This window comes from Mya arenaria, chromosome 13 (assembly GCF_026914265.1).
Source record: "Mya arenaria isolate MELC-2E11 chromosome 13, ASM2691426v1".
NCBI classification, from domain to species: domain Eukaryota; kingdom Metazoa; phylum Mollusca; class Bivalvia; order Myida; family Myidae; genus Mya; species Mya arenaria.
The window spans coordinates 8,704,769-8,717,148 of NC_069134.1; the positions used below are offsets into that span (position 1 = coordinate 8,704,769).

General features: G+C 34.6%; 1 protein-coding gene across 8 annotated transcripts in view; it reads left to right on the top strand.

The window, feature by feature from the left end:
* The window catches only part of LOC128214138 (receptor-type tyrosine-protein phosphatase delta-like), a 174,921-nt gene that overhangs the window by 102,853 nt on the left and 59,688 nt on the right, over positions 1-12,380 (top strand). For 7 of the 8 annotated variants that reach the window (XM_052920421.1, XM_052920413.1, XM_052920418.1 and 4 more), the window contains 4 exons: positions 5,115-5,411; positions 7,305-7,364; positions 10,643-10,825; positions 12,071-12,187. In XM_052920421.1, the coding sequence (XP_052776381.1) occupies positions 5,115-5,411; positions 7,305-7,364; positions 10,643-10,825; positions 12,071-12,187 (657 nt within the window). The remainder of the gene's footprint in view (positions 1-5,114; positions 5,412-7,304; positions 7,365-10,642; positions 10,826-12,070; positions 12,188-12,380) is intronic. The other variant, XM_052920415.1, reaches the window with a different exon arrangement.

A 12,380-nucleotide genomic window follows, 5' to 3' on the forward strand; every position in this document is an offset into this window, starting at 1 on the left:
GAACTATTGTGACTTTTCGTATTCATCTATATGTAGATGAGAGCCGCATCCTAATCTTATGGCTCTCATTTTATTGATGACGTTTCCAGTAGTTAAGACAATAGATCAATCTATTAGTCAAGGCAGAGCTTTCATTTTGTTTGATATTGGAGGAAATGTGATGATACAATATTGAATTCTTCTTTCCTCTGGTCTTGTGAGGTGAGTTTTGTCTTGGTTAAATGACATCTTCAGTCTGGTAAAATTATACACGATATTTTACAAAAAATCAATCCAGCATTCTTGTGCTTGGTTTCAAATTGTTTTGTGTACTCAAAAGATTTCGTAATGATCCTTGATATTGTCATAATTTGTTAATTATGACAATATCTATTTGACAAGAGCTATTTAAAATTTTATCAAGCCCTACTCTTACCACTGTGTATTGTGAATTATGCCCAACCATGATTTTTGGACAAATTTGGCTTTCTTTACCTTTTTAGTGTGTTTTATTTTCTCTCTCTCTCTCTCTCTCTCTCTCTCTCTCTCTCTCTCTCTCTCTCATGGAACTTAGTAATGGGATAGGAAGTTCTTGATGAATGATTTTCACCATTTTTGTGGTGATTTATGGAAGTAATAAAAACTTTATTTCATTTTTAAGAATGCAGTATTTTTAGTGCAGTCGATATATGGGTCGATCACTGAGTCGATTCCCAGCAGAGGATTGGCATTGAACCATTGTCAGGCTGTGAAAGAATTTGTTTGATTCTATATTATGCACATGATGATATGTCGCTTCTCATTAGATTGATGTGAACTCTGTTTGTATTGAGATCTTCCAACAGTTCAATTGTCTGATCACAGCGCATGTCGAGTGCAAGAAATTAACAAGTTTTTTTCAACTCTTGCTTCACTTTCAAATCGCACAGTAGCTGGTTTTATTGATTTTAGATGTTCAATTAGCTGACTGTAAACAAAAAGCATGCCAGCATTTCCTTTTCATGCAAATTAGCCATTCATCCTGGGAAGGCAACATGGAGGTTTTCCCCTGCTTTTCCGGCTGAAATGGTGGGCTATGAAGGGCAAAGTGACAGTGTCTGTTTTAATTAATGAGACTTCAAATTGTCATGTACATCATTTCATCTGCTTGCTGCTTTCCATTGTTTTTTCTTTCCTAATTAACAATTTTGTTTGTTTTATACTAATCAAATCATTGAAAACATAATGTAATCCTGGATCTTACATAATGCCGCTGTGCAAGGACAAGCTTATGGAGCCTCAACTTGATTTAAGGACACAATTTTATATAGCCATTCAATATTTTTTTAAAGCGCTTCTGATGTGTTTATTGAATGAAGAAAATACGTTTACTTGTGACAAGTTCTCACTGTAGTGAAAATCGCGAGCTGATGTCATATTGGTCTATATCATATTTTTGTCGAGGTCTTGATTGACTAAAAACATGACATGGACTGCTGTCATCATAAAACTGAATTTTTATTAAAATGCACAGATATAATTACTGATCGACTTTACATATAAAAAGAAGGGACACATTTATAGAAGTATAAAATCATGTAATATTAGTCACTCAATTAAGACACAAGGTCACAAAATAAGAACACAATATAATATGTTGGTCACTTAATAAGAACACAATAATTATAATGTAATATATTGGTCACCAAATAAGAACACGATCTTATTTAATGTTGGTCACAATGAAATAGATTACTAGATGAGGATACAGTGAAGTATAATGATGGTCACTTAGATGGGGACACGGTGAAGTTTAATGATGGTCACTTAGATGGGGACACGGTGAAGTTTAATGATGGTCACTTAGATGAGGACACGGTGAAGTTGAATGATGGTCACTTAGATGAGGACACAGTGAAGTTTAATGATGGTCACTTAGATGCGGACACAGTGAAGTATAATGATGGTCACTTAGATGGGGACACAGTGAAGTTTAATGATGGTCACTTAGATGGGGACACGGTGAAGTATAATGATGGTCACTTAGATGGGGACACGGTGAAGTATAATGTTGGTCACTTAGATGGGGACACGGTGAAGTATAATGTTGGTCACTAAGATGGGGACACGGTGAAGTATAATGTTGGTCACTTAGATGAGGACACGGTGAAGTATAATGTTGGTCACTTAGATGAGGACACGGTGAAGTGTAATGTTGGTCACTTAGATGAGGACACGGTGAAGTATAATGTTGGTCACTTAGATGAGGACACGGTGAAGTTTAATGATGGTCACTTAGATGAGGACACGGTGAAGTATAATGATGGTCACTTAGATGAGGACACGGTGAAGTTTAATGTTGGTCACTTAGATGAGGACACGGTGAAGTATAATGTTGGTCACTTAAATGAGGACGTATCATTAAGGTACTTTCTAGGGTGTGTCTCACAAGTTGTAAATATGAACATAAAATAATCATTATATTGTATATTTTGCAGTGACACATTCTGAAGACAATTTTGGAATTGTTGAATAATCTTATGTTCAAGTAAATGTTAGAACAGCTAAGCTACCAGACTTAATTTCACCTAGGTGACAATTAAATTAGTATATGTCTGGAAGTTCCTTGCAATATTAACATTTAGGATTCTTCTTATATCAGACACTGACAACTCATTGCAGTTTGCTTTACAGTCGCTATTTTATGTTCCTGGCAATGTATGACGTAATGATAAATGACAACATTACAAGAGCTTGACCCAAGAAACACACTCTGTATGGTTAAGTTAAAAATAGGAAAGTTTGCATATTCTTGAAATTTTAATACCATGGAGATTAGCAATCGGAGAAATGATCTGTATTAGTTGATGTAATGTCACTGTTACGTGCTTTTTGGGTGTGAGTCCAACTTGGTGCATGTATGGAAAGGGTTGGGCTTAGCAATAGGAGACACTTACTCTTGTCCTCATGTTTTTACAGTATGTATTCTTTTTACACATTGAAAACAATATTTTAAGTATTATTTTATTGGCATTATCATGGCATTATAATAGTGGCCATTATTATTATTCACAATCATCAGTGATTTGTATTAGAAAACAAAATTGGATTGTTTTAAAGTGACTTCTCTGAAAGATAAGGGTTTCAGTCTAATGAAAATGTATTCTGAATAATTGTAAATCGCAGCACATTTTATGTTTTTGTTATGTTAAATTGTGTTTTTTTGTTATGTTAATCTGGGGGCCATTTCAAAAAGGATCTTAGTTGCCTTTAGTCGTAATCTGAAGTTATCTACTAGTGTCATATTTTCGTTATTTTTCTACATATTTGTGTGATTTGAACATTAGCCAGTATAAAAACACAGATTGGAAAAAATAAAAATAAATTTATGGTTTTGCTGTTTGTGACGACCTGTACATATTGACGATTATTGAAGGTTCCACTAAAGTCCTTTATAGAAATGGCCCCCATCTCTTCAATGTTTTGAAGGTATTCATGTGCACTAATCTAAGATCGATTATTTTTTTGACATCCTTCTAGTTTTCCTATAGCAACCACATTATTCAAGGCTTTTATGCCAAGAAATACTTTCAGAACATTCAAGAGGTGTAAAAATCAGGCAAGGCGTAAAAGCAGAGATCACACATTAAACAATTCACCATGTGACAAAATCTCCTCTTTTGTTTTTAACCCAGAAGGCTAACTTCTTGTTGTTTTCAAGTATTTTTGATTCCAAGTCAAGGTCAGTGTTGATGCCTTTGCCCCTTTCTTGAGTTTTACTGGTTTAGTTTGTTGAGACCGGTAAAGGGTCGTAATGTAGCAAAGAGCTTATGTTGATTTTTCTTGTCACAGGAAACAATACTGCTGAATCATCTCAGTCTGTTGAATTTGAATTTTTCGACTACTTCGATCAGTTGACCCGTAAGTAACTTCAGAACCCTGACAACTTCACTCGTGTCACTTCTAGTAAAACTTGTTGTTCGCTATTTCTCATTCTTTGTCGGTTCCAACTAATAATAATCACCTCGTATTACATAAAATTTAAGACACTAATGTAAAAAAGTATATGTTGTTACCATAAAAACAGATTTAGGAATCCTATTTTGAATTCCAGGCAATCATTCAATGTCAGCTGATTCAGAATTTGAATTTTTCGACTACCATGGTTCTGAAGATCGTAAGTAATTGGTGTCAAAAAGTATTATACATCATACGCACATTGTTTTTCTTTGAAATTTTATGAATTTTGTTTACAATGAACTTTTGGCAGACTTTAAAATTACCATTTCCCCCCTTTTGGTTCCTTGCTTATGTTATGTTTTTATGCAAAAAAGGAAAATACAAATATTTATAAAAAAAACATCAAGTAAAACAACTTGATTCCAGAATAAAGTGCACCTTTAATTTGCTCAGGATATTTTGAATCAGTTGAATTTATGTTTGAGAGCCCATCTAGGGCTCATTCTTTTTAATACTTACAAAAGATGAACCGGAAATAGTTCTCAGATAATTTCGCTTTAATGTTATATATCATTTTTTAAATCTCAATTATCCAGAATTTTTATAAATAAAGACAGTAGTCAAGAGCCTTAGGTGGGCTTGAACGTACAATTTTATGTATTTTAACATTTAAATTATATTTTCTTTCCTTTATATTCATGTTGTAAAATTTACCACACAAGGAAATGACTTTAAGGCTTTGTAAAAAAAATTAGGTGACAGCTTTATTTTAGTAGCAAAAAATTCCCACACCTGCAAGAATTCTTATGAAATAAAAACACAAAGAGTTAAAAGGAAAAACACCCACCAATGATCTGTAATTTTATATTTCTAAATGACTTGACTATAATGTACAGTTTGAGTAACTATAAAGTTACTTAAATACATTTTTAACAAGTTACAGAAAATAGTAACAAAATCTCTACGGAAATAAATGAATACAGAGATATGATTCACAAGGACAAAAAATGATGCTGTAATGACAGGTGTTGTTTCCTTTCAGTACCCAGGGAGCAGCTTTTGTAACCATGACCTTGAACTCCAGCTGGGTGACCTTGGTTCTATGTTGTCACTGTGGTAACCATTCTTTGGTGGCTTGTTATTTTTTCAATATTTTTAATACATTTAGCTTATGCTACATTTTCTTCTCATTTCAGCTGCACCACGTATTACAAACGCTCCGAAGAACATGAAGGTTGCGGAGAATCAGATCGTGATTTTTTTCTGCAAGGCCTCTGGTCACCCAGCCCCTGCATTTCACTGGGAGAAGGAGGGAAAATCCATCAACCCGATGAGTCGCCGCAGATATGACGTATTCTCCATGCCATATGGCACTGTTCTACGGGTCGCCATTGCAAAATCAAAACGAGATGATACATATTTCACCTGCGTTGCCAAAAATAGCATCGGGGAGGCTCGGGCAAATGCATCATTAGAAGTTTATCCTGTCGACAGTAAGTGATTATATATCACCTTTTTATTGTTACATATTTTTCCAGTTTTCTGTCATATTATGTTCGATTTTATGGACTTCTAATCTAATCAACAGAAAAAAAAATGGAACTTTATTAGGATGTGTCTGATAAAATGAAGCATCTGTCAGATTCAGAAAGGCAGCTTACGATGCTGATTAAGCCAATGACAGTTATTTTCTTCTCTAAGAAGCCTTGAACTATTATTTATATTGGCGAAAAGTGTTTTTCCGAGATTAGCAAATCAGTAAATAAGGAACCAATCTGAGAGAGACAGCTCTTGAAAAGAAATTTGATTGGAAAAAACGTCCCCGTACCCTACTTTCACAACAGAATTAATCACTTATGGATAGAGACTCGAGTATTAAATAAACTCTAGGCTTAAAAATTAATTTTAAATGAAATGCATTTCCCCCTAAAAGTTAGATACCATGCATTGATAGTTTGAGTTTATTCTACCAATAAATAGAATTCTGGTAAACTTACATGTCAAACATCTGTGTTAAATTTTGATCTGCTTTGGTAGAAGTTTCATTTTGGAAGCGGAGTAATAGAAGTGGCTATTAGTTTGTCAGCATATGTAAATTGGACATTGAGCTGCTGTCTGTATATGGAAGATAGGGTCACCAGAGAGACAGTTGATGAGTCACGGTGTTCAGAGATATTCTTTCCCATTCACAGGCTTTCTCAAGAAAAGAAAAAGTGGGTGTCTAGAATAGCCAAACTTTCCCCCCAACCCCAAAGGCAACATGAGCAAAACCATGTTCAAGGCCTTGTAATGTGGCTGTGAAAAATGTTACATGGACAAGATTAAAGGACTTAACTGCACTGTGTGAATAATGTCCCAATTTCTTAGAAAACTGATGAATTTTTATCTGTCATTTGATTTGAGCATTTATTACCCTTAGCTGTTAAAACAAATTTTCAACACATGTTTAGGGGAGACCATGGTCTTTAAGTGTTTTTCTCCGAACCCTTGAGATTTGAGTAACAACTGGAAACAAGAAGCGCTAAAGCATGTGTCATCCCATAATTCATTTATTCTAATGGTCCAAACGGTCAACGGCAAAACAAAGACCTGAAATATAATTAGCATGGTAAAAATATGCAAATGTAAAGACTGGCACATCAGGGCATGTCTGGTAGTGCCATCGATCACCAACTGATGATGGGAGGAAAAATGGCTGTCTTGATGTCCACCATGATAACCCAGGAGGTCAGCCGGGAATCAGTCAACTGATTGTCCTTTCAAATGTTTGTTTTGCCATCCAGTCATCATCTGCCTAGTCAATTGTAGGAAAATCGCCCATTTAGAAAAGAAATTGCAGTGTTCCAAGCATTCACTTCCTTGCCGAAATGAGTGAATTGTGACGTGATGACAGCTTTACACATTTCATGGTCTATGACAATAAAAGAAGAAAGAAATCAACCATAATCACTATGATGATATCGGTTATGCATGTACTCATTTTAAGAAATGCCCAACTTTTCATCTAAAGATTCTACTTGATTCATCCGTAGGTTGTCTTAGGGTGCATGCTAAGTGGTGAAATAGCCAAACTTATAACCAAGAAACTGGTCATTATCTGTCTGGGAATCTTAGCGACTGTCAATGTGGAAACAACATAAATATTATCATGTCTGCTTGTATAAGATCATTTCATTTTCTTTCATCACTAAGATTGTACAATAAATCTTTAAGTTAGAATGAGAGCTGATCTTTATTATATTTATGGTTTATTATTATATTTATGTGTGACAGCCTGCCATACTGTGACAAGAATCTGCTTATCATTCCAGTTTTCCAATGACCATATTATGTTAACTAATATTTCATAAAGCAAGCTGCCATTCAATTTGTGTTTTCATTTAAAGGTAATTTAGAATCGTTTTCACTGTTTGATGACGCAAAAGAAGTGGATGAAATTTATGAAGGTAGAGTGGTACAACTGTTGGCTCCCAAAGTAACAAATGTAGGAGTTAACTCCCTTTGCTTGTGCAACTTAATTTTGGGCTGGGGCTTCCATTTATTTTTTAATTTATTTTGTTTATAAATAAAGAGAGTTTAAATTTCTGTTTAAACACATTATCGTTGTTATAATATGGATATGCAAACATTTTCTACATGAGACTGCAGTAATTTAATGTTGGTCCCAGCCTATTTTCGGAAGAACTATTTTCTTACTGCTTGAATGCAATATTAAAACATATCCACTAACAATTGAACCCAATTAGAAGTTCAAAGCTAACCTTAAGGGCCTGTCACACCTTGTTGATTTTTGGCTCACCAGAGCTTTACCGTAGCACAAATTTAGGCGATCAGTACTAGCAGTGCAACGGTTTAACATCGATAAGAACGGTAGTAAATCGACAGGACATTGTCAGAACATCGGCGAACAAATTTATCTAAGGCAGGAGCTGCCATTGAACTACTGGAGCGAACAACAGTATTACAACAGCAATATTACAGCAGTATGATTTTATAAATGTCAGAAGAGTACCAGTACGGCCCCATAATGGATCAGCGGCTCCGATGGACTTATTGTGTACTGTACTTGTACAGATGTGATACCATAGTCCTGCAGTTGTACTTACAAAGTACTATGGTTCTTAGTGATATCGTACTACTACTGTCCTGATACAGTACATTCGTAGTACAACAGCAGTGCAAGGGTATCACTCCTTTATAGCTCAAGGCAGCAGTGGCACATCGGTAGAACAATCAGAGCGCCTCAGTTTAAATTCTGTGACAGAAAAGAAGAATATTGCCGCTTGCCGATTATACTTTGGTATTGCTATGGCCAATTGTGAATTTTCAAGTCCTTTTGCCGTTGTTAATTTTGTGCTCCCTGGTTTAGTCCTGGCGAGGCACATCTTTAGTGTGTGACATGCCCTTAACTGTATATTACGTAGCAGAAGTCCCTCAGTATAAATTCTTACTAACATTTTACACTGGTTGTAAGATATGGTGCTTGGTGCAGAGTTCAGCTTTTCATGCAAAACACCTTTCTTTCATGTCATAACATTGACCATTAAAACTGGTTGAAAGTGGCTGGATATTTTATGTTTCTGGTATGATGTTTAAACATTTATTCTCTTAGAGGTCATTGTCAATTCTACTGATGTACAAAGCTTGAAATGGTATTACTGCAATATAGTTTTTATGGATGCCGATAAGGATTGTTTTCCCTGGACAAGTTGGAAAGTCAGGCTCAGAGATCAAAAGTTCTTGGCAAATGATGTCTGTAAGGAGAATAGTTCAAACATAAACCTCTCAACAGGGAAATTGTTATTGATTGCATTAAAACAAATATCTGCCATTAAGTATTGATGGTTATGTCTTTCTGACACATTGCCTGAGTAAGAAGACAAAAATGGTGACCAGTAAATTGTTTTTAAAGCTAGGAGCTATTTGTATGTTGTAAGGGTTTTACTCTCAGATGTTTACTTCATCTTTATGGAGTAAAAATAGAAAAAAATCTGATTCAATGATTATTTTTGTTTCCACCATTTATTTTATTGTTTTATTTGACTACACATATTCAATTTTGTTGTGAAAAACAAATGTTACGTTATGTGCTATAACATAATGGCAAGTCCATTAAGTAATCTAAGGGGAGCAACTCCCAAACTGTACAATATAGATAAGAACTAGAGTTGTTTCTCTTAGACTCAAATGCTATGCTGCGCTCCTTTTGCATACTTACTGCGCTGCAATGCTTACATGTTCATACATCACTATCATTTATTTTCCGTGTTTTATTGTGGTAAGAACTCTTGTTGAGGTCCTGTTCATTTTGCACATATGCTTGCCTCATTTCTTCTTCTTCTATATTCAGTGTATTGAGTGTTACCTTTGATACGCCTAAACTCTTCTTTGTGTGTTTTTGATAGAGGGGCATTTATTCTATTTTTTACATTGACAGTTTTCAATTCCAATGTTTAGCACATGAAATTTTAATCTGCTAACATTCTTAATCTACTTGCCTGATTATTACACGTTGCATGACAATTTTCAGAGGCATCAGAATGGAAAGTAGAGTACAAAGGTAACCATGGAAACCTACCTCCCTCCCCCATCCACTAGTTGTTTACCCTTCTCCCAAGAATTACCCTGTCATTTCTGTTCATGATCATTTTATTTTTTTATCACCTGATGATTTCATACGAATTCTAAGATGTTTTCAAGAATTACCCTGTCATTTCTGTTCATGATCATTTATTATTTTATCACCTGATGATTTCATATGAATTCTAAGATGTTTTATTTTATGTTAAGTCATATTTCACATTTGACATTGTGACCTTGACCTTGACCCTTGTCAGCTGATCCATCAGATCTAGTGCATCCACTGGTGCTAGTGATGTCTACTTGGCATGCGGCATGCTCTTGGCTAATACTGTCTTTAATTAAGGAATCTTATGCAGCTATTGCTTAGGAAGCTCTTGCAAATCATAGATATATTTCTTAATATTCCAGAATATGCATTTCTGAGTGGAATATTAATCAGAATATTATAATGCGTTTAATGCAGCGAGCCGGATGTGAAATTCTAGATGAGGTTATTGGTATAATATATTTGAAGCTATACAATAATAATGATTTCTTGAAGGCTGCCTGTGAATTTCATGCTTTTTTTACAAATTTTATACTGGAATACATCTGGTATTTATTTTCAATAGCAGATAGGTTTGGAATATCCAATTTTGTTTTCTTCTTGTATAATTGTACAAGTCGGAATCTGTTGTTTTATTTTTCATGTTTATAACTCAGCAAAGAAATTGCAATTCTTGTGTATCATCAAAGCCAGTAAAATAATAAAGCACTTTTTTCACATGTCCCTTTTTGCCTGTCTGTCTGCGTGTTTGTCTGTCTGTCTGTCTGTCTGTCTTAAATGTTTGTTAAAACCAATGAGAGCATGTTAAGTTGACATTTATGTTTCAGTAGGGCTAACTTAGTTAGTAGTAGAATTTTGAAGTAATTTTAGTTTGATTCATGAAAGTTCTGCATGTTAAGTTTACTACTTTAGTAGTTTAAGATTTCTCTGTTTTACCTCTTAATGAGAAAAGCACAACTTATCTTTCAGTTTTATTTTAAAACAAAATGAACATTATTTTTTCATAACCAATTAACCTTTTAATTTACCTTGTACCTTTATGTTAGCATGTTACCTAAGTTACCATATTTAAATGCTCTGCTCTAATTATTTCAGGCATTCCCCAAGGGTACCCTCGTATTGACACGAACCCCCAGCTCAAGAACGTGGAGAAGGGCCAGCCGGTCACATTGTTGTGTGGTGCAAGCGCAGAGGGTATGGAGCGACCCAACACTTACTGGCTTAAAGACCACTTGCCGGTCGACATCTCCGACCCCAGGATCAGGATCAATTCTGAAGGTAGCAGAAAGGGGAAATAATTCTTAAATATGTTTAATCTTTGGATGTTTTTTTGGTATATAGTTGATATATAGCATACATGCCATATCTCCCAGCGGGGGGAAAAATCCCCCGGAATTTCGATCCATCCCCTGGTCTCCCGGCGGGAGATAAAAATCCCCTGGAATTTTTTTAATTTTACATCAGGCAATAATGACAAAGTCAATCCACAGTATGTGAGTGAAACTCTCCAAAAGGAAACTTTTACAACAAGTGATCAATTAATTTGTAGTAATTATCAAATGCAAAGAAATATTACTCTTTTGGAAGGAAGAAATTAATAATATTTATTCTATTCTCTTATTGTCTGAAAGTCATCAAAGCTGATAGAATTACGCACAATTTTTTAAAAGACTTTGGAGGAAGGTAAATTTAATTTAATTGTCTCGAAAACATATTTTTCCGATGACATATTTTGTTTTGCAAGTGCATTACAGTATGACATGACAGTTTATCATAAAAATATGATAAATCATGACATAAAGTAATTCTGTATAATGAAAAAGTTAAGAGGTTTTCAAAGCAAACTATATGTGAATACATTTTTTCATACTTGCGTCTAAAAATACTTTAAAATTTCGCCAACTTTGACCTGCTAAAAAAATCCCCCTGAATACAACCAAAATCCCCCTGAATTTTCAGCCTTTTGAACAAATCCCCCTGAATGGTCTCCAGAAAATATGGCATGTATGTATATAGACACAGTCTCAAAACTTTCCAGACATCCATCCTACATCATGCAATTTGAGCTGCGAGTATTTCTGAGCTTTAATACCTTGTACAAGGGAGTTAATTACTTCAGAAGCATTTAACAGTGAATTGGAGTTTTCTCCCTTCACTCTTATCTTGCAGCAAATTTATACTTTTCATGGGGCATAATATAGGTTGAAGCCAAAATATGTATATTTTTATTTCAGCCCATAACTCATTTGACTTTAACGATCAAAACAAAAAAAAGCATATAATTTAGGTACAGATCAATTATACCTGTGCACAAATCGTATATATATTCTTTTTCTGTGTTTTGATCGTTCAAGTCAAATGAGTTACACATCACAAAGAATTTAAATTAAATAATGCATCCACCAATATTATGCTCTTAAACTACATTGTGCATGATATGATTATGTCATGAATTAAGACAAAGATTTTACCTTAGTTATGAAAGTAAACATTTTAAACAAGATTTTCATTGACTTCATTTAGGAGATGGGTCGCTGACCATTGATAACACTCTGGAAGTGGACGTGGGGAAGTACGAATGTGTGGCAGAGAATGAAGTTGGGGTTGCATACTCCGCCCCAGCTATGGTCTATGTGAAAGGTAAGCTTGGGATTAAGAATTACACCAGAACAAGACAAAGGTTTGTTCGAGGTATTTAATCGTAAAAGGCTGTAATACAAACTACAGAATGTAGGAAAGAATACATGAGTTAACAATTGACAGCAGTAAATATAAGCAACTTTAATTCACTTTTTATACCATGTTATAAAATAATTGTAACAATGTACAAATA